At 53.6% G+C, this 22,256-nt stretch overlaps 1 protein-coding gene across 7 annotated transcripts in view; it reads left to right on the top strand.

The window, feature by feature from the left end:
- The window catches only part of Hivep3 (HIVEP zinc finger 3), a 432,983-nt gene extending 417,508 nt beyond the window's left edge, over positions 1 to 15,475 (top strand). For 6 of the 7 annotated variants that reach the window (XM_016005814.3, XM_042271805.2, XM_042271804.2 and 3 more), the window contains 3 exons: positions 5,456 to 5,542; positions 9,007 to 9,935; positions 11,073 to 15,475. In XM_016005814.3, coding sequence (XP_015861300.3) covers positions 5,456 to 5,542; positions 9,007 to 9,935; positions 11,073 to 11,843 — 1,787 coding nt within the window. In that variant the 3' untranslated portion in view covers positions 11,844 to 15,475. The remainder of the gene's footprint in view (positions 1 to 5,455; positions 5,543 to 9,006; positions 9,936 to 11,072) is intronic. The other variant, XM_016005817.3, reaches the window with a different exon arrangement.
- Positions 15,476 to 22,256: the final 6,781 nt, after the last annotated feature.

Here is a 22,256-nt window from a genome sequence, read left to right on the forward strand (position 1 = left end):
CTGTAGATCATCACCCTTCCTTTGCATGCCTTCCATGGATCTGACGACCTCTGGCATGCACACCCGTCACAGTCACTCTCGCCTTGGCGATCCATTCCACGTGGAGCCACACAACATCCTTGCGTGTTCACCTTTCTCCACTTCTCACCACACCTAGCATTCTCTGATCCACCCGGCTTCTCTGCAGCATCCAGCCTAGGGCCCAGCTGCAACCTACCCTCACCCCCCATCCTGAAGGTCTATCACTTCGGCTTCCAGCCACGCGCCCACAGCAGAGTCAGGATGGGGTCTGGCCATCATCCATGAGAGGAACGGACTGGTTGTGGAGGGCATGCATCTCAGAGAACTATGATGGGTGATGGTGGACTGGGCCTGCGACAGTCTCCAGGCCCTGGTGGGACAAGCATGGTTCATAAGGTTCTTAGATGGGGCACATCCCTTGCTGGGAGGTCCTATAGCTTGCTCACAGAGAAAGACAGCAAGCCTTGCCAGGAAGTTGGGGTGCTCAGCACCCTAGGCAGGTTTTGCCTCTTGCACTTTGCAGACTCCTGTGTTTGGACATGAGGGCCCTGTCTTCTCTTCTGAGCTCACTAGGGGAGGAGCCGCAGAGGGCTCCAGAGACTTTGGCGTTCAGCTTGTCTTGTCTTCCTTAACACAAGAGGCAGAGCAGCCACTGTGGACAGGAGGGAGCTGAGCCCTCTCGCTTCCTGGCACCTTCTGCTCTTGCCGAACTAGGCCAGGGGTTATTTGTCATATTCCCTGCCTCAGTGGCCTCCTTTCTGGCATGTTCCACTTCTCTTTTCTTAACCGTTAGCTGACCCCTGCCCTCCTCGGTCTTCTCACTATCATCTTCGAGCTGAGCTCACTGTTTCCCATCGAGGTTTGGAGTTGGACAGAGATGCCTACACTTCCACTTCCTTTTCTGGGTCCTCTTTCTTAGCCTCTCAGAAACAATGTCTTAAAGGGTGCTAAGAAAACAATCAGACAGGAGCCCTGCCAGCTTAGCATGTGTGGGCCCTCTGTCCACACCTACCTCCAGTCCCACTCCTCCTGGGGTTTTGTGGAAGCGAGTTGGGAATCACTGACAAGGAAGTCTTTTACTTAGAAAGTGGAGAACTTCTTGAGTGGGCCAGAAGAGACCACAAATGCTTCAGCCCCCGTCCCAAGGACACAAGGCCCTCATCCTCCTCCCTCCATTGATTGAAGCAACCTTTAAGTGGCCAAGAAATGTGGTTCCTCTTCCAGATGTGTCTAAGGACCTGAACTGTCCTCAGCCTGAAGAGCCCTGAGGAAGCTTCCCGCTTTGGGATGCCTGCCATGCACCCCAGGCCCCTGAGTAGCTTCCACTTAGTCCCTTGGCCTCACTCATTCTGGAAGCTCTGGGAATGGCTTGAGCCCTTAGGGACCCTCCACTGTCCAGAAGGTACCTTCCTTGGAAGCCACACCCAGCCACCTACAGTTTGGCCTCTGGGAACTTTCCTGGGATCTCTCTGTCTCCGAGCCACCCCCAGAGATCCAGAGGGTCCTGATGGCAGAGTCTGAGGGCTGTGGCCTTCAGATTATCAGAGGTACAGAGAATCCCTCAGGGAGGCTGGGCTTTGCTCTCGACCAATGATCAGGAGCGAGCTAAGTCCACCTCACCTGGAACTCTGAGCCAGGGACAGGAGAAGTGACTCTGAGCATGGAATCTCACACTTCATGCCCAGCACAGAGTGGGGCAGTGGTTACAATAGATGAGACTAGGGAGAAGCTCCCGTTAGACATGAAGGGAGGGCACGAGGCAGGAGCACATGGCTTTCCGTGGAGCCACGGCTCTGAAGCTGTGCACCGTCAGTTCTGATAACATGAGCTCCTCCTCTCCTCTCAGGATCTGTCTGTCTGTCTGCCTCTTAGCCAGGTCTTGCTCTTGAGTTGTGGCTCCAGCCAGGATATATGGGTTCCGAGGCTAGGCCTGGCAGACCTCGCACCCTAGACTGCATCCTGAGGCCCTTCCTGTCTGTCTCTGTCTTCCTGTTTGTGTCTTGTCTTTGTGTCTGTCACACACTGAAGTGGCAGTTTGGCCTCTGGTAACTACTTGAGGAGGGTCTTGGTGAGTGAGACAGGAGGAGGTAGCAGGCTAGCCCCAGGAGGGTCCCTTTCCTCTGTTTAGATTCTTCCTAGAGGTCACTGGGTGGCTGAGCTTTAAACCGGCCCTTGCTCGGATCGCCTAGGGGACAGAAACAGCAACTCTAGGTAGGCCCTTGTTCAGCCCAGGGGACAAGGTGACTGTCTTCTGCTATTATTGGTATCAGCTCCTCTTCCGGACAGCCTGCTCTCCCAGCTGCTCACCCATCCTCCACTCCAGGATGCCAGGTGGGGCTATCCTTGGGGCCTGGGTTGACTGAAAAAACCTTAGCTGGGCAAGCCTCCTCCTTACAGCCTCTGCAGGATGTTGACAGAGGAAAGACCGGCCTTTGGAGTGTGGGCTCCCTCCCACCTCTTCTGAGAGCCTCTGCAGTCCCTGATGAAGGGCTAGAGCATCCTGTGATCACTGCCCCCTCTTCATCCAGCCCAGTGCCTGGCAGAGACCAAGCTAGAGACATGGCTCACTGGTAGAGTAATTGCCTACCATTCACAAGGCCCTGGGTTGCATCCCAGGCACAACATTAAATAAAAGAGATTGTCATGGGAGGTGGTTCTGCTCTGTGCCAGCCATACCCTGCTCCCACATGCTTTGTCTTAAGATCTCCCTAGTGTTCCCACGAGGTTGGTATCGCTTTACAGCTGCAGAAACTGGGGCCCCACAAAGTGAGGAAGATTGAACAAGCTTGCTCAAAAGCACATAGCTAGCAGTACAGAGCCCAGATCCACCCTACCTCACCCACCAGGCCATCCAGCTACAAATCCACCTAGATCCACTCTCCTACTGCAAGGCCAGCCAGATCAGAGTGCTTCAAGCCCTGAGTCTAGCCAGGGCTTAACACTAGCCAGTATTGCGGCTCCAGGCCAATTGCCTCACCATGTTGGTTTACAGGAGCCCTGCCAGCACCTAGGACAGCCAGGAATCTTGCCCAATGATGTCATCAGCACCTGAGCCCAGAGTGGGTCAGAAACAGAGGGGGGTGAGCCTAGCGGGGTTGAATGACATGATCTGTGAAGTCCCATCCACCACTTTGCTTCGGGGGTGCCTTTCTCGGGAGACTATAAACACCACTCTCTGCGCCTAGGATGGCTGAATAGAACTCTAAACTTTCCAGGCAGAATGTCTATGACAAATGACACCAGTGTGAGCAGCACTCATGTCCTCTATGACCTAGGGTACTCAGAGAAGGGACCCAAGGACTGGAACCTCAGGACAATTGGAGTCCCTAGTCCATAGCTGTCTTGTCTTACCTCCTGCCGGCTCCACTCAGACAGTGAGCATGAAGGGCACGAGACTGAGTTGAATCTGCGCAGCTGCAGGAGGAAGGCCCAAGCTGGGCAGGGCAGACACAAGAATGATGAGTGGGGAAGGAACTCGCTCCTCTCTAGTCCCGGCCACCATGTTCACCCAACCCGGGGAATCTCACTTCAGCTTCCCCCACAGTCTCAGCGAAACCTGAAACTTCTGAGTGATGACGAACCATGATGGTCCAGCGACAAGCTCTCCCAGTGTTGAGCCATCAGTCCGTCTCTCCTCCTATTAGCCCTCTCTACTCACCTAACAGTGTCCCTGTTCATGTCGCCTCTCACGGACCGTCTTGTCTGCCCATCTACGTTTGTCTGCCCACCCATTCAGCTGCCCATCCTCCCTTTCTTCTACTGCCTGGCCTCCCATACATTCCCGAGTGTAGACATCCATGCCTCTGTCCATGTGGCTGTCCATCCTCCCATCTCTTTACAGACCAACTTCCACCCATTCTTCCATTTCTGTTTCTTCATAACACTCATCTTCTCCATCTATCATCTGCTCATCCATCCATCCAGTGTCCCATCCATGAGTCATATGCTCCTAGTCTTTCTCTCCACATTCCTCTAAGTCACTATCCATTCATCCATCCCCTAGTCCCACTGTGCACTCATTTCTAATTATCTTCCGATTCCACCCCCTCTCCATCCATCCATTCAAACTTGGCAACTTCAGGCCTGTGAGACATTGTACCTGATTCAGGAGCTGCTGACATGCGATGTGATCAGCCACGTGGAAATACAACAACCCTCAGGGCACAACCCAAAGGAACGGCACATGTTGTCTGTCTGTGTTCTCTGGGGATAGGACAGAGAGCTTGGTCTCTCCTCCCAGAACCTGCCGTCCACAAAGCTCATCACCCAGCAGCCTGTGATGTGTGCACACAACAGGGAACCGGATGCTGTTGCTGTGCCCTGGCCCCAGGAGTTGCATCTCTGGCTCCCCGGCCTGTGGGGTTAGGCCTACAACTTGGGGCAGCACCTCAGGGCTTCACAGAGCCTTGGTCAGCCTATTCCCAAAACATGCTGGCCCTCTGTCTGCACTGTGCCCTGGCCCCAAAAAGAGGACGTTCCTAAGAAAACCCCAGCCTGGGTCCCAGAGTCTATGGCACCCATGTCCCTTGCCTGAGCACCTCACTGTTCCTACAAATAACCACACCCACCCTGGTTCCCCTGCCTAGACCCTAAGATTTGGCCTTATGGGTGACCTAGAAGTATGTTCAGCTGGGACTTCTCAGTCCCCACCTACTGAGGTAGTCATAAGAACCCCATGTCATTCCAGCATTTAAGACTGCAAACTATCAGGGCTGGAGAGGTGGCTCAGCAGTTAAGAGCACTGCCTGCTCTTCCAGAGGACCCGGGTTCAATTCCCAGCACCCATATGGCAGCTCACAACTGTATGTAACTCTAGTTCTAGGGGGGGTTGACACCCTTCCACAGAGTGTATACAGGCAAAACACCAGTGCACATTAGATAGATAGATAGATAGATAGATAGATAGATAGATAGATAGATAGATAGATAGATAGATAGATAGATAAGTTAAATAAATAAATAAATAAATAAATAAATAAATAAATAAATAAATAAATAAATAAATAAATAAATAAATAAATAAATAAATAAATAAATTGCAAATTACCTTATCCGAGTGTGCCACCAGCTCCTGGTCTCAAACTTGAGGCAGGAGCAGAAGAAAAAAATGCACTCGAGCAGTCTTTTAATTTCTCTTTTGTTTGTGTTTTAACTGGCATCTCAGGTTCTCACTGTGCCCTCCTCTTCCCCGCCCCCCAGCTGCATGCTCTCTCCACTCCAGCTCCTGTGTTCACCTCCAGCAGGCGTCTGGCTGATAGTCTGGCCTGGACACTGAGGCACAGGGTGCCTGGGCCCTGCCCAGCCCCTGAAACTGGTCTGAGGAGCTGTGGCCTGGCAGCTGTGTGCTGCCTCCCCCTCTCCCTGCCTCTGTGTGCCCAGCCCCCTCTGCCCTCTCCCTGCCACCAGGACTGAGTCTGTTCTCATTTCTTTCCAGGGAATCTGACTAAGCACATGAAGTCGAAAGCCCACAGCAAAAAGTGCCAAGAGACGGGGGTGCTGGAGGAGCTGGAAGCCGAGGAAGGTAGCGTGCCAACCTCCTCTCTTGGCCCCTCTCTATTTCCCAACTCTCCCCCTCCCCCAGGCCCTGACCTTCCCCATTTCCAGCCATCTTCATTTCTACTACTGTTCCCCTTCCTCTCCCTCCCTCCCTCCCTCCCATCCCCCCCACCTCTAGTTTGCTGAACAACTGGGAAGCAAATGTTAGATTCATAAAATGCTCCCCAGTGCCACACGGCCGGCTACTGTGCAGTTCAGTATAAGCCAGTCTTCCAGTAGAATGCCAGCGTCAGTGGGAGCTCAGGCAACGCTTACCGGATGTGAGCTCAGGAGTAACTACAGGCAACACTGAGTGCCCACTGTGTGTCAGGCACAAACGTGTGCCTTGAGTTGTCTTAGCAGAACCCAGAGGGCTCTGCAGGCGCTTAGAAGCTAGAAGCCACATACCCACCCTCATGCCTCTTCTGCCGTGATTGTAACACATGGGCCTGTGGAGCTGGGAGTGTCCCTGAGAAAGGCAAAACTAGATCCCATAGGCCTGTTGCTACCATCCTCCAGCACCAGAGGCGGGGGTGGGGGGGGTGGGGGGTGGGTGGCAGGAAGCAGGGGTAAGGGGGGAGGCCAGAGGGGCTTCTGCAGATGGATGGGCAGGTCCTCCAGAAGTGACAGACCTTAACTTCAGATTCCCTGAAGTCAGGATCAGGACTCAGTGTGACAGGAGGAGGCAGGGAATAGAGAAGGGGAAGGGAAGGGAAGGAAGGAGAGTTGTGCTTTTGACTTTTTTTTTTTAAGCGAGGAGGAGCAGTCTAACAAGATTTCAATCAGGTTTCCTTTGACATTGACTAAACCCGTGTTCAGAACAATACACTTGAAGCACTGTCTTCACCAACGGTCACACATGGTCCCCACGCTTGTCAAAATGCACGTCAGGTTACAGATGGTGTCTCGTGGAGGTCCCTGGAACACGCAGTGGATACTTGATTTGCCCCATTTCAAGAAAAGGACAAAGTAAAGCCCAGCCCTGGGGCCGGGAAAGTCAGGGAACCAAGTCAGCTGCCATCTGTCCGTCATCCTTGAATGTGATGGAGGCCTGCAGATGCCCTCTGACCTCCTCTGGCTGTGTGCAGGGAACTCCAGCAGGGGTGTAGGGATGTGATCCAGGCCAGGCCTGTGAGCACAGGCTGAGTGAGCACCGTGCAGTGAGAAGTGGTCCAATTCCAGATGCCATCAGGGGCTGAGTCCATGAATCTTGCTGCTAAATCTTAAGAGGAGGTGAGGAGGGGAAAGGGGCCAGGATGACTCCAGGCTTTGTAACCTAAGAGACTAAAAGGATGGAGTTGTTATGTCCTGCACCAAGGCAGACCCAGGGACTGGCATTAGGAACTGGCGCATCCCAAACACACAGCCCAGGTAGCAAGAAAAATCTTGGAAAGTACCAGGCTGCCGGCAGCTCCAGTGCTGGTGGGGAGAAGGATGTAAGCCACTGCCACCATGTGGCCAGTCTTAGAAACTGCACCCAGCCACAGGCTCTGTCCAGTGCCTTCCAGTGGCCAAAAAAACAAAACAAAACAAAACAAAACCCTCCATGTGGAGCATCAGGAAGGGGAGATGCTGAACAGGCAGGAGGGGAGTCCCTTAGATACCCGCAGGAACCTGGATGTGGAGTGCCTGAAGTAGTGTGCCCTGGAGAGGGTTTCCATCATCCCCACAGAGCTCAGGAACGAGCACAGTACCGCTGGGCCTCTACTTCCTCCTTAGTCTAGAAAGGCTTTGGGGGCAGTCCTATGGGCATCAGGAGATGCTGGCCCTGACTCCATCCCCAGTCAGGTTCCTGCTTCAGCCTTCATCTACCAATGCTAACAGTGCCACCCCAGCCACCTGCCTATGAGATGGGAGAAGCCGATGATGATGATAGCGAAGTTGTCTACCCCCTCCATTGTACTAGTGAAGAAACCAAGCACAAGAGACATACACTAGCCATCATAACCCAGCAAGAAGATGGTAGGGCAAGGATTCAAACCTGGGCCACATCTGCTTCTCTAAGCATACAGTCGTTTTGAACTATAGGACTGAGCACTAGTTCTGACCCAGCCAAGGGGAGAGCTGGATGGTGACCTTCTCTGTGCTTGGGGTTCACTGTATGAGTGAGGGGCAGGGCAGAGTATAATCTGGGGACTGTGATCAGGGCTCCTGCCAAAGTCCTGGGTCAGGAAAATAAGGGCCTGGGGCCCATGTGAGGTCTTGTCCCCCATCCCTATCTGCTGTCTCCTCCCATTCCCTTCTCATCTTTTTACCTCCAGCTGCCCAAAGCCCTGCCTTCAGCCTCATGCCCTCCCTTTGCCTGGCATCTCCTGCTCTACCTACAATTTTCCGCCTCTGTCCTAATGAATGTTCACATCATCCACTTTGGTACCCGACCACTGAGGTATTAGTACCACTGATGCTGCCCTTCTGCGAGCATGGTGAAGAGGCGAAGCCAGGACCCCAGGGTTCTGGGTCTGCCTTTCCTGGACAGGAGAAGATACAGTGCTGGTGTGTGTGACTAATAGGGCTAGTGGACACATTGGACACATTAGTCTACCTGTCACCAGCCCACATTGGTCATGCCCCAGCAGTCTCCTGATGGGCCGACAGAACCCAAACTCTCCAAGCAGTCCTCCAGAGTACAGAGGGCTGCCCACTTCAGAGATGTCTCAGTCTAGATTGTTAGTAATGGCATGGCTTTGACCCAGCTGATGGAAGCCACGGCCCCATAAGATGCCAGACCAGGAAGCTGGCATTCAGAGTGTTCCATGGGGCAGAAATGGCAGGGGTGAGTCCTGCCCTGCAGACTGAGGTCAGCCTAGCCCAGCTACCCACAGAGGCCAAGCTCTGCCATCTGCCCAAAGCTGCTGTGTAGGCCAGCCTGGTCGTGTTGGCATCTGCTCTGCATTTTAACTGACTGTGACTTTCTCTTCTAGTCCAGCCAGCATGCACTCTCCCAGAATGATAGAGGCCATCATTAGTGAGGTCATAGTGGGCTATACTTGTGTGGGCCCTTGCTGTGCACCAGGCCTGTATTCATCTGACGAAAGGAGACACTGAGGCACAGCATTAAAACTGCCCATGGTGGAACCCACACCGAGAAACAAGGAGGCAGACGATCTCGTGTGCTCCCGTGAAGTTGCAGCCCTATTTCTACCTTACTTGGACAGGTTTCTTAATCCCCCTTACCCCAGTTTCCTTATCTACGACAGGAAGGTAAGAATAGCACCACCTCCCCAGTGATCCCAGGGTTCTTTGAGGAACTACATAAATTCACGTAAAGCCTTCAGACCTGGACTTGCACACCGAGGCGTGAGGTCATTGTGCACTATTATTTACAGAGTATTCTTGTACCTGCTCTGTCACTTGGTCGTCTGCCATGTGGCATCATGCCTGGTTGGCAGGCCGTGAAAACGGGCTTAACCTGAAGCAGCTGTAATCTTGAGTCCCCCTTTCTCCCCTCAGGAACCAGTGATGACCTGCTCCAGGACTCAGAGGGGCAAGAGGGCTCCGAGGCTGTGGAGGAGCACCAGTTTTCAGACCTGGAGGATTCTGATTCTGACTCAGACCTGGATGAAGATGAGGAGGAGGAGGAGGAGGAAGAAGAAGAGAGCCAGGATGAGCTGCCCAGGCCATCCTCAGCGGCAGCTCCACTCTGCCCGCCAACCACACTACAGGAGGACTCCTCACCCATTCAGGGCCCTCAGCCTCCAGTTACCACCTCTGAGGAGGGCCCACAAGGAAGCTCCATCTCAGAAGCCACACGCTTGGCAGCCAGCAGTTGTTCCCCACCCAGCCGGGGTACCCCAGGCCTTCCCCGGCTGGAACTGGCCCCAGTGGAAACAGACGTGAACTCAGCTCTGAGTTCCAAGGCTATGTCCCCTAGGAGGCCATGGTCCCCAAGCAAAGAGGCAGGCGGCCACCCCTCACTCACTCGCAAACATCCACTCAACAAAAATGACTCGTCTCCCCAGCGATGTTCACCGGCCCGAGAAGCACAGGCCTCAGTCACAAGCACACCTGACCCCCAGATGGGCCCAAGAAGGGACATGGGCCCTCGTCTTTGTGGGTCTCCAAGACTGGAGCTGTCTCCTCTCACTCCCCACCCCATAGAAAGAGAAGTGCTCCCTTGGGCACCTCTGCCCCCTGGACTCAAGAGTGCCACAGACACAGGCGCCCCCAGATATTCACCCACCAGGAGATGGTCTCTGGGCCAGGCTGAGTTACCACCACAGTCAGTCCTGCCAGGGAAGTGGGCCCTGGCTGGGCCCTGCAGCCCCTCAGTGGGCAAATGTAGCCTGGGCTTGGAGCCGGTTCCACGGGCTCTCCTCCAGCCCATGCCTCTACCTCACACACTTCTCAGCAGAAGCCCTGAAATGTGCACCTCTGCATGGGTGAGTCCCCAACTTGGCCTTCCTGGGGGGCGGGAGCTACCCACTCATACCCTCTGCACGTCACATCCGGAGCCAGCCCAGCATTCCTGGTTGTGTGGCAAACACATCGTGGGTCCCCACTGTGCCAACCAATATTGCGCTTCCAAGCACCCTCAGAAACCCCAGACATGGCTCTGGAGCTCATGGGCTCTGGGTTCTAGCCCTAGTGAGCAGTGAGGCCTTGGATGTGGATGTAAACACTTGTCTAATTCTTCAGCCACCCTTTCCCTGTCCCCTGTGTCCTTGGAGCAGATGGTGGAGCCTTAGCAAAAGCATCCGTCTCCTTTAAGGACTTCACAGTCCGCACTGCCCCTGTGGAACCGTGAGCATGGTGGCTAAGAGCAGATTGCCTCAGATTGCCTCGGTCCCCCATGTCCTCCCACACCGCTGCTACCCATCTCCCCCAGTGGTGACATCCCGTCTTCTACGCTGTCCCCACCCTGACCCTCACAGTGTCTGTTCCACAGCACCCTGCCACCACGGCTGCCACCTTCCAGTGTGACACTGTCCCTGTTGACACCTCTTTCACCGTGTTGTCCTGACCCTACAGCATCCTTTCTTGTTCATTTGAGGGTCCCATTCAAACTCCTGTGGTAGAAGTTTGAGACCCTTGGAAGGGAATTCACATGCAGGGTAGTTAGGTCAAAACCATTTTAAGAAGGGAGGAGGCAGCCGGGCAGTGGTGTCGCATGCCTTTAATCCCAACACCTGGGAGGCAGAGGAAGGCAGATCTCAGTGAGTTTGAGGCCAGCCTGGTCTACAGATTGAGTTCCAGGACAGCCAGGGCTACAAGATTTCTCTTGTCTCAAAAAACCAAAACGGGTGGGGTGGGGGGTGGGGGCACGGGGAGGAGGCAGAAGAGCCAAAGTAGACCAGCATGACCACACAGCCCCCATACCCAGGATCCCCCTCCTGCAGATGTGGGACCCACATGCCCGTGGGACACTCCCAAGCACAGCGATGAGAGTCCTGATTCTGGCCCCACTCACCACCTTACTCTGATCTCAGACCTGCCTGCCCTCCATGACTCTAGACCTCAGGTCCGCACATGTCAAGCATGTAACCCTTGCCTCCCTCTGTCTTATTTTCTGACCCCAGCAGAAGACTGAGTCTCGAAGTCCATCAGCTGGCCCTGTGCCTCTCTTCCCCCGACCATTCTCTGCCCCTCATGACTTCCACGGCCACCTCCCTAGCCGAAGTGAGGAGAACCTCTTCAGTCACCTGCCTCTGCACTCCCAGCACCTGAGCCGCGCCCCCTGCCCCCTCATTCCGATTGGTGGGATCCAGATGGTACAGGCCCGGCCAGGAGCCCACCCCACCCTGCTGCCTGGGGCCTGTGCGGCCTGGGTCAGTGGCTTCTCAGGGGGTGGCAGTGACCTAACTGGGGCCCGAGAAGCCCAGGAGCGCAGCCGCTGGAGCCCCACGGAGAGCCCGTCAGCATCGGTATCCCCTGTGGCCAAGGTCTCCAAGTTTACACTCTCTTCAGAGCTGGAGGAGGAAAGGACCGGCAGAGGCCCAGGAAGACCTCCCGACTGGGAACCTCGGAGGGCTGAAGCCCCTGCAGAACCCATGGGCACACACAGCCCCTGCTCCCCACAGCTGCCCCAGGGCCACCAGGTAGCACCATCCTGGAGCACCCTCTTGGAGTTACCACACCCGTTGGCCAGCCGCAAGGCCTCAAACTTCCCACCACTGGACCGCAGCAGCTCCATGGAGTGCCTGGCAGGGGCCTCCACTCACTTCCCAGCCCGGAGCAGGAACCTCTCTGGGGAACCCAGGACCCGTCAAGGCTCCCCTGAGCTCCTAGGTAGTCGGGAGCCCAGGACACCTCTACTCCTGCCCAAAGACAGTGGCCCCCCAAGCACTTAACCTCTCCAGCCACTTCATCTGGCTTCCAGTGTTCGGCAGCAGACATTTCCAGCCAACTTCCTGGCGTCACCTTGCTCCCATGGGCGTCCTCTCCCATCTGTCCGTCTGTCCACACAGCGCCTGCTCAGCCCCATCTGTTCTATCGCTCCACCTGTGCAGTTAGTTACCTGTGCCTTTTTCTAGACCTCCTGTTGCTCAAGATGAAAAGAAACAACAGATCACACACATCCATGAAAAGAGCCACCCATGAGGAGCTCGAGGCTGGGACTAGTTTGTGCTTTGGGGACAAGGCTGTAGGAGGGGCCTCTTCACCTCCACTCCACACTCCACAGTGGCAGCTGTCCCCACCAAGGCCCGTGAGAAGCTGCATTGCACCAAGGGAGAGAAGAGCTGGGGAGGAAAAGAAGGTAATCCAACTCAAAGGCAAGCAGCCCTGCAGACACATTTCCATGCAGACACCCAGCTAGTGGCCACTCCTGTCTGTCAGCAGAATGACAAGAAGCCCGAGCCAGAAAACCACCACACAGGCAGGCACCAACCCCACCACTCCCCACCCGCCCCGGCTAAGAACAGTAACTTTTATTTTTTGCAAGAATCAGGACAAAAAGCTACTTTTTTGCTAGCATCTCTATTACAGAATAATAGCGTGAGGGAAATGTAGTGTGGACTGTGGGCCTCACCTTCTCCCCTGTACTCCACCTTCCCCCAGGGCTAATACAGGAGCCCAGGTTTCTCCTACACACCTGTAGGTCTCTGCTTCCTAGGCCTGGCCGTAGACTGGCCCCTCTGTGTTTAGAAATAAATACCTGTGGGATGAAAGGACCATGGCAAGACTAGGGATGTTCCTAGTGTGGGCCTGCTCTGAGCCTGGGGTATGGATGCTGTTTCACCTCTGTCTGCAAGGAACAAAGTGTGGCACTTCCTTCCTGGCTGGATTACATATGAGTCCATAGAGCACACATTAGCAACCAAAGATGGTGTTTGGTACGTTCTCCAGGCTCTTCAGATTCTCTTCTCTTGACTGAGAAGATTTCTGAATTGTCCCGAGAAATTTGAATTTTTCTCCAGTTCCCAAGGCAAAAACCTGCTTTGAAAAAAAAAATAATAATATGACCAAAAATTTAAATCCCATGTTGAAATATAGAACTTGACCTGTTGAATACAAAACAAAACAAAACAAAAAAAACAAGTCCTCTGTGGCACAGGATCTATTTCTAAGACCCGTACAGAAATTTCCTTTACTTTCTCCAAAGGATAGAGAAAAGGGACCATGGTGAGGAGGCCCCTCCGACAGCCTTGTTCCCAAATCATAAAGCATGTTCCAGCCATGTTGGATACTGCTGTCACTGTAGTCAAAGCAGAAGCCTTTCCTTGGACATCAGGCAGGGTATGTGGCTGAAGGCTCATGGGAGGGCTGGACTGCTGAATCTGTTCTCTGAGAAGACAGAGACAAGGCTCACCACGCTGGGCCACCCCTCTCCCTCCCTCCAGTTGGTGCCCATCTGTGCATGGTCCCTGCTGGATGAGCAAACCAGCCAGTCACAGGCCCAGTGCCCAGTCCAGTCACCTGATTCGTCCTCTTTGCCCGCCTGACTCAGTACTTCAAAAGTATGAGTCCGTAGGGCAGGGCCTCCTGTGCTGTGTGCTGTGCCGCAGGGGGTCATGGGTATCAGACTGACAGCCTTCAGATGGGTGACGGCTGTAAGTCTGCCCACCGGGAGAAACTGTCAAGTCCAGGCTGGGACGCCGGGAGGAAAAGAGCAGAAGCCTCTGCGGTGGTCAGCCCAGGCTGGAGGTCACAGCTTTCCTCCCTCTGGCCCCTCAGCCCTAACCCACAGGCCCCACAGACTGGAGATACTAAGGCCTGAGATGAGGAGTTGGACAAAGAGCATTGTCTCAACCAGGCTTGATGGCTTCCTAGGCAAGATCTCCTGGCCACAGACTGCAGGCTAGCTCCTGACCTTGAGATACCACCTCTCTCTGCTTCACTCTATACCCAAAATCTCCTGGGAAGTACTCTCCTGACTCAGCTCCCTCTCCTCTCCTCTCCTCTCCTCTCCTCTCCCCTCCCCTCCCCTCCCCTCCCCTCCCCTCCCCTCCCCTCCCCTCCCTTCCACTCCCCTCCCCTCTCCTCGGCAGTCTAGTGACAGACGCGATCGATCACAGAATGAAGAGTCCCCACAGTTACTGGGCCCAGCTGACTCAAGGAAATGGGATATAACAAAGACTAGGAATTGGAAACTTGCCTCTAGGTGACAGGGATAGAATACACAGACTCTAGCCTGAGGACTGGTGCCCCCCACAGGTGCCCAGAGGGCTGCCATGGATGCCACTACCAGGCACAGCTCTGAACTCCTCTTTCAAACTCTCTCCACCAGCCCCCAAGCACATGGCCCCAGCCTGCACACACCTTCTCCCTCTGGAAATCTCTCTCTCCAGGAATATGATCTGGGCTCCTTGCCCACAACCGGCCACTCTGACTTTGCAGTTCTGGTGTGTGTCAGCAGACCCCACACAGATTTCTGAACTAGACTGTCATGATTGACAATAGAACAAGATGGCCATTCCTCGGCACAGACTGTCTCTGATCCTTACCTGTCCTCTGTGGGTGGTAGTTCCAAGCCACCTGTCCCTGAGGCCTGGCCCCTAGATGTCCTTTACTGGGCAACCTCATATCCTTCAGAATACTAACCTCTTCCTCATCAAAGGCAGGCCCGCCGCTTCCCACCCCGCATCATAGCCGACACTCTGGTCCCAGCCACCAAGACCCTCCAGAAGTTCTGACAGGGGTAACCGCCTATTTTCCAGGCTCAAAGTCCACCTTGCTCACTGGGGAAACCTCTTAAGAGCATTGGCTCCCAGCTTCCTCTAGGTATTGCTCGCTCCTGGCCCAGTGGACTAGGAAGAAGGAATGTGTCTGAGCTGAAGTCTCCTCCTAGTCCTTTGCTCCAGCTGACCCTTCCAGGTAAAGTCCTGGGAGACTGATCTGCTCTGCCATATCGTTTGAGAAAGTTCCCAAAGTCAGTGCCGCCAAATCTGCTTCCGTGTTGTGGTCCCTGTCTGCTTGGCATTTGAAAACCGCTTGGGCACTACTGATCACTTTACCGAATGTGGTGGTCAAGAGGAAAGGGAACCGTGTAGGCAAATGTAAGATACTCACGCTCTGTAAGATAAACCTTTGCCTTTGTTTTTCGAAAAGGTGTATGCATTCTGTACGTGAAATTGTCTGTAGAGAGTTTCCACGTTCTTAAATGGCAATACATTCCAAAACTCGTACTGTAGATATGTACAGCAACCGCATTGGAGAGGGGTAGTTTTGCCTGTGGTTTTATTTAAACTCCAGTTTCTACACTTGTATCTTGCAGTTGTCGGAATGGTATTCATCAGTGCAAAAGAAAAAAAAAATCAAACAAGAAATCCATGCAGGTCTAAAGCACAGAGTCTGTTGTACAAAAGGACAGAATCGCTCAGTATTGGTGTGTGTGACCCTTGTAAATCCCATCTGTACTGTGAATGAGACGTTTTTACAAGTATAATAATTGCCTTTATTACAGCTTGGGCTGAGTGTTCAGCCTGAAGATATTTTTTAAAAAAAATAGCACGTTGGAATAAATTTGAAAATTCCCAACAGAGCCTTGTTGGCCTGGCTCATGGCTTTTCTTCCTCTTTTGTAAAAAATATTTTTATTTATGTGTCTCTGTGAGTATATGCCACATGGAAGGGGTGCCCCCAAAAGCCAGAAGACGGTGGTAGATCCCCTGAAGCTGGAGTTAAAGGCATTTGTAGGCTGTCCAGTGTGGGTGCTGAGAACCTAACTCAGGTCCTCTGGAAGAGCAGCAAGTGTTCTTAACCACTGATCATCTTTTCAGCCCCGTCCTGGCTTTTCTTGAGGACTACAGAATGTCAGGGTTAGGGAAACACTGGATATCCTAAGCATTCATTTTATTACACAGCAATCAGCCCTATAGAAGAGAAATGACTAGGTCATTGTCACATAGCCTGGGACTTCATTTCCCTCACTTCCAGGCCTGTCAATAAAAGCCTCAGGATGTCACCATGAGAAAGAAGCATCCCTAGGGTTACCATAGCAACTTTTCACCTGGCTTTAAACTACAGGAATGGACTCCCCACCAGTTCAGGGACACAGGGGTCTGAGCTCTTCATCTGTGGCCATGCCACCTTGAACATGTCCATTCCCATTGATCTTTGAAGCTAGGTAGAAAGGGCCTGGTTAGTACTTGGAAGATGTCTGAGGTCTGGGTGTTGCTGAGTTGGTCCTTCTGCAGGCTCTGAGGATACATTCAGCTTCTGGTGGCTGCAGGTAAGTCATGATATTCCTGGCTTTTAGATTCACCCGATCTCTTGACTCCGCCACACGTCTGTGTTCCCATTTCCCCAGCATACTCAACACCGGACTTAAGGTCTCACCTTAGTCCAGGATGTTCTCATCTCAAGATCCTTGATTACAGCTGCAAAGACCCTTGCTCCAAACTAGGGAACTCTCAGAAATTCGCGAAGTATGACATGCGACAATATTTAAGAGTCACTGTTGAACCAGCGATAGGACGGAACCTGAATCCCGATCCTGACAGTCACCAATTGCCTGTGTGAGCTTGGGGAGGTCACCTAACCCCTCTGTGCCTGTTTGCTCATCCGCAAACTGAGAAGTAATGCTCTAAGTCTGAAGGAAGGGTCATTGTGAAGATTAAATAAGATGTGCCAGCCGGGCGTGGTGGCGCACGCCTTTAATCCCAGCACTCGGGAGGCAGAGGCAGGCGGATCTTTGTGAGTTCGAGGCCAGCCTGGGCTACCAAGTGAGCTCCAGGAAAGGCGCAAAGCTACACAGAGAAACCCTGTCTCGAAAAAACCAAAAAAAAAAAAAAAAAAAAAAAAAAAAAAAAAAAAGATGTGCCTGCAGGAAGCCAAGGAGACCTTGAACACAGTAAGCCCTCAACAGTTAATGCCGACATAGCTAGGCTGGCAAAAAAAGTGGTTTCCCATCTTCTGCGCTCAACACTGAGTGCCGCTGAAGGCTGCCAGTGATGCGTGCAGTGCTGATCAGGCGACAGGACCCACCTGCAGAGAGCTCCCGTCTGAGCAGGCTGTGGGCAGTCCCTGTGTCACAGGCTCAGTCTCAGCGGTGGCAGAGAGCAAAGGCGCCAGTCCACAAGAAGCCAGGGTATCGTGAAAACGTTCCTAGAAAAGACCCAACAACCGCAAGGAAAGGAATGCAGGCCAGTGAGGCGAGCAGAGGGCCCTTGGGACAAGGTGCTAACCAGAAGGTCAGCACTGAGGACCTAAAACGGTGTCTTTATTGGGCCAAAAGGGATCAATGCCAACTTATGGGAAAGATGGACCAGCATCATTCCTGGCCTGCAGCTGACCCTCTACAGACATGCTGAGAGCTGGGTGGCCAAAGGTGGGCATCAGTCATGAACCTGGACACAGGCGGCTAAACAGTAGCAGGAGAGCTGTGAGAGTGACGACTGACTGACTGACTGACTGACTGATTATGGGGAGTAAATGTTGAACATTGTAGCTGGTGGAGTAAGAGAAGCCTGGGGATGAGGGAAGGAGGCTCAGGGGTCCAAAAAAAGTGCAAGAAGTCAGTGTGTCTCAGTGACAGGACATACTGTTCCCGTGAGGGATTCTCTCTGTCAACTGAGTAGAAGAAGCACTGGAGGAAGTTGCAGATGAAGCCAAAGAGGGGACGTGAGTGAGCGAGCATTGAGGGCAGTGAGAGAACGTCTTCAGGGAAGAAGGAAGGCGTCTGGCAAGTCCGGCGGGCTGTGGTCACTGCTGTAGGTTCCTCCAATGGCAGTCGGCAGCCAGACCACAGGTACCAGGATTCTCCCAAGTGTGGCTTCTGCCAGCCCACAGCAGAGAGTGACCGTGAGTGGAGAAGAGAGGAGATGGGCGAGTGAAGAGGTGAGGCTGTGGGCCATCAGGTGCGGAAAGAGGCGGTGATAGTTGGCTCCCTGCTGCCGTGATGAATGATGCCATCACAGGCGAAGGCAGCTTGGAGAGGAAAGGGGTTATTTCATCTTATAGCTTACAGTCCACCAGGAAGGGAAGCCAGGGCAGGAACCCAGAGACCAGAGCTGAAGCAGAGGCCACGGAAGAGTGTGGCTTATTGCCTTGCTCCCCACAGTTCGCTCTGTCTGCATCTCTATACCACTTCCCCAAGGGTCACGCTGCTCACAGTGGGCCAGACCCTCCCACATCAGTGCTTTATGGACTTGGCTACAGGGCAATCTAAGGTAGGCATTTTCTTAATTGAGCGTCTCTCTTCCCATGTGACTCTAGCTTGTGTCGAGTTGAGAGAGAGAGACTAACCAGACAAACGCCATGGCCACACAACAGCCACTTGGATGCAGAAAAGAGGGAATTGCCTTAAGCCGCTATTTCAGAGTGAGACCACAGTGAATGAAACCTATGGGCCACAGCTGTTGAAGAGGCAGAGGCCAGGATGTGAGTGTTGGGTTCCAGGCCAGTGGTGCAGATAGCAAGTGAGGATCATCTCTAATGGTGGCGGGGATGAGATGGAGGTCAGGTCTGGGAGCCAGGTTATATCAGTCAGTACAGGCTCTGCTGTGCTGCTGGAACAAGCAGGCTTGACAGTGGCGGAAGGCAGCAAGAGCCTCTTCCTTCCCTCACTGTACACTGAGTGGGCATCAGCAGAGGAATTCTGCTTACCCCAGTGACTTGGGAGACCCAGGCTGATAGCAGCTCCATTCCTGGATTCCCATGATTCTCAGAAGCAGAAAAAAAAGAGAGAGAGAGTGTGTGTGTGTTAGGGGTTGGCAAAGGTAACCTGTCTTAGTCTGTCTTCATTATCAACTTGCCTGGATTGAGAATCACCTGGGAGATTGGTGTGGCACACCCTGGGTGTGTCTATCAGATGTTTCCAGAGAAGAGTTGGTGAGAGAGGAAGACCCACCCTAAATATGAGCACCATCCCATGTCTCAGACAGAAAAAGGGGTGGGGGGAGATGACACTGGGTAAGGATTGGCGTTCCCCTTTATACTGTCTTCTGGCCCACGATGTGAAGTGCGCTGTTCAACCATGCCCTCCCCAACACAGTGGACTGAGCCCACTGACCCTGTGAGCCAAAATGATCCTTTCCTCCCATGGCTGGTGTCAGGTATTCCATTGCATGGACACAGAAGTAACTCAAACATGTCCCTTCTATTCCCAGCACTGGCCAGAGCCAGGCACACAGCCAGGTCTTAGGGAGAGGAACAGGGGTGCTAAGAAGCAGCTTCTGCTTCATACAAGGTTAGGACTTCTCAGAATTGAGCCAGATAAACAGAGGTCCACGATGGCGTGGGAAGGGGGCAGAGACAGTGGTGTCACCCTCAGAGGGGATGCACTTTTATAGGAAGTGGGGGAATGGCCCGAGGAGGATGTGGGAAGCAGAGAAGGTACCCCATGCTGAAATCACAGGGTGTAGGGAGATAAGGATTAAGTAACGGAGCCTGGGGAGGATACCCTAAGGGGAGGACAGGAAATTGGGGGGCAACAGAGTCAGGGATACTTATCCAAGATAGCAGGGAAGAGGAGGCCTGCTCAGCTCCAGGAGAAGAAACACCAGGCGCTGTGCCCAGACTTTTACAGACTGTAGCCCTGACAGCTACCTAGCATAGTTCAGGTGCCTCTCTGAGAGAAGGAAACAGCGAAAGGTAGTGACGGTGAGTCTAAAGCTCCCCCAGGTGTAGTGACCTATGCCTGTAATCCCAACACTCACGAGGCCTAGGCAGGATGATCTCAAGTTAGCAGCCAGCCTGGGCTACGTGGTGAAATCCTCTTGCTATGGCTGGCTCCAATACAGCCTTTAGGGAACCCACCCCACCCCACCCCACCCCACCCCCGCCACACACACACACATTCTCTAGTCCCTCTCTGGCTCCAGTGCAGCCTTTAGGGAACCACACACACACACACACACACACACACACACACACACACACACACACACACACACATCCTCTAGTCCCTCTCTGGCTCCAGTGCAGCCTTTAGGGAACCCACCCACCCCCAAACACACACACACACACACACACACACACACACACACACACACACACGCATCCTCTAGTCCCTCTCTGGCTCCAGGGTCGTTCCGAGTGCCAGGCTGCACAGCTGCTTCTGCTAGGAGTCCAGGTGCAGCTCTCGCTAGTAGGCTGTGGGAATTCCACATCCGTTGCTGCTACCTCCTGCCTGCCACTGGCTCAGTCAATGTCAAACCAGACAGACGCTGACATGCTGTTGGCCCAGGTTTCCCAGGGGTCATGGGCCCTTCCTCTTCGAGAGGTGAATGGGGCAGAGTGTATGTTTATTACAGATGAAGTCAGTGCCTAAGATCACACTCGCACTTGCGACAGGCCACAATCCCATCATGTCTGCTCCAGCATCCCAGGAGAGCAATGGCTGAGTTCATTTGACATCTTGGCCAAGCTCTGTTGGGTCCCCAGCCAGAGCTGGGTAAAGTCCACAGAACTGGGAGATCTTGCGCTTCTTCCTAAGACTATACCCATTCTGGGCTCAGACCCTGAGGACCATAGTCTGTTCTAAAGACTTTAGGGGACAGGACGCTACAGGCAGGAGAGCCTCAGGAGGCTGGGCCAGCCTCAGATGGGCATGGGAAGAACTAGAGGGTGGAAGGCCATGGGGCAAGAGCCTGAGGACGCCGCAGCCTGGGGCTTCATTTGTTCAGAGCTCAGCATGGGCGGTGCTCCGAGTCCCTGGGAGAAGGACACTTATCACACTGTCACCTTTTACACAGAAGGGAACCTGGGCTCTGATACACGATCTCCATATTTGACTAGCAGTCTGTGGAGAGTCTGGGCCTTTGTAGCCCTAAGACGTCCACTGGGGTTAGGGGAGCCCAGGTCACACATCCCATACTCCTTTCCTGACCTCGTCCACTTTAGGAAGATACAAACGCCGTGCCCTCTTCCTGATGACAGAGCCCAGAAGAGCTTGACCTGAGGCCAGGGCTAGGATTCCCATACCCTCTGCAGATCCACCTGAACCACCCCACCCTACCCCAGGCCCGAGTGCTACTATCCTGCTCTCTTGCCCAGCTCTGCCTTTTTAGGAAAGGAAAAGAGCAAGCAGCTCTGGTGGCTGGCAGGCAGGCGGGCAGGCGGGCATGCTAATCCACCAGCTCCCGGCAGCTCTGGTTACCCGTGGTTTGGGGCCCAGGCAGCCCTAGCTGGGAGTGCCAGCTCAGCCAATGGGTGCCGCCGCCGAACTACTCTGGCAGCGCCATACAAGGCCTGGTTGCAGCCCAGTCCCCGATCAAGCATGGGGCAGCTCCGGCGTACCGGCACCCGCCCCACCCCTGAGCCTGCCAGCCCGGCACGTCCTCCGATTCTACCTAATCCAGCTTGGGAGCAGGCAGGGCTTCGGCGCACGTGCACCAGGCCTAGGAGGGCTCTCCAAGGTCAGGGATGTGGCACCATCAGGGCAGAGACCAGAGTCGGGAAAGGAGCTTAATTGGTCATGGGGACACCCCGCAATCCGGGATGAGGTCTGGGTGATGGGGGCCAGGGCCTGATTCAGGCTGTAGCATCTCTGACAAGGGTGTCTGCTGTCATCTCTTAGACCTCCCTGCTGCCTTGTCTCCGCTGCTCTTGGAATGGGCCTTAGCAAAGTGTGTGACCTTCACACCTTGGAGTGTCTTCCCAACCATATTTCATTCATCCTAAAACTACATGTACCTCGCAGAATCAGGGATGCCCGTTAATGTCTACATGTTGTCTTCTTATGCCCATTATGTCCCATGTCGCCCATACATGCATAATACATACACATCCTTCCCCTTGGGGACCTGTGTGCATCCACTGTCACTGCTGTGGATCTGAGGCTAGGCAGGCAGCAGCAAGTGAAACTGACGGTCCCTTCTCAGCAGATTTCCTCCCGTCAATCCGTTCACATTGCCTCTAATTTGGTGCCTTCAAGATCTGTGGGAAGGGGGCTTGGGGAGATGGCTCAGTCTGTAAAGTTCCTGCCACATAAGCATGGGCACCTGAGTTTGGATCCCCAGAATCCATGTAAAAAGCCAGGCATGGCAGAGTACGCCTCTAATTCCAGTCCTTTGAAGACAGAGGGTCTCTGGGGCTCTCTAGCCCACCAGTCTATCTATCTGAAGTGAGGATCCTAAGACCCTATCTCAAAGGGTGAGCAGTGATCGAGAAAGACATCTGATGTTGGCCTCCGACCTCCATGTGCATGTACGAACACATGCGTACACTTACGCATATGTGTACACATACAGAGACATATCCATACACATAAACCATGCATATGTGCAAACACACACACACACACACACACACACACACACACACACACACACACACACACGGAAGATTTGTGGAGGGTTAAAAGCACGGCATTGACAATCA

The sequence above is a fragment of the Peromyscus maniculatus genome, chromosome 2 (genome assembly GCF_049852395.1).
Source record: "Peromyscus maniculatus bairdii isolate BWxNUB_F1_BW_parent chromosome 2, HU_Pman_BW_mat_3.1, whole genome shotgun sequence".
NCBI lineage: Eukaryota > Metazoa > Chordata > Mammalia > Rodentia > Cricetidae > Peromyscus > Peromyscus maniculatus.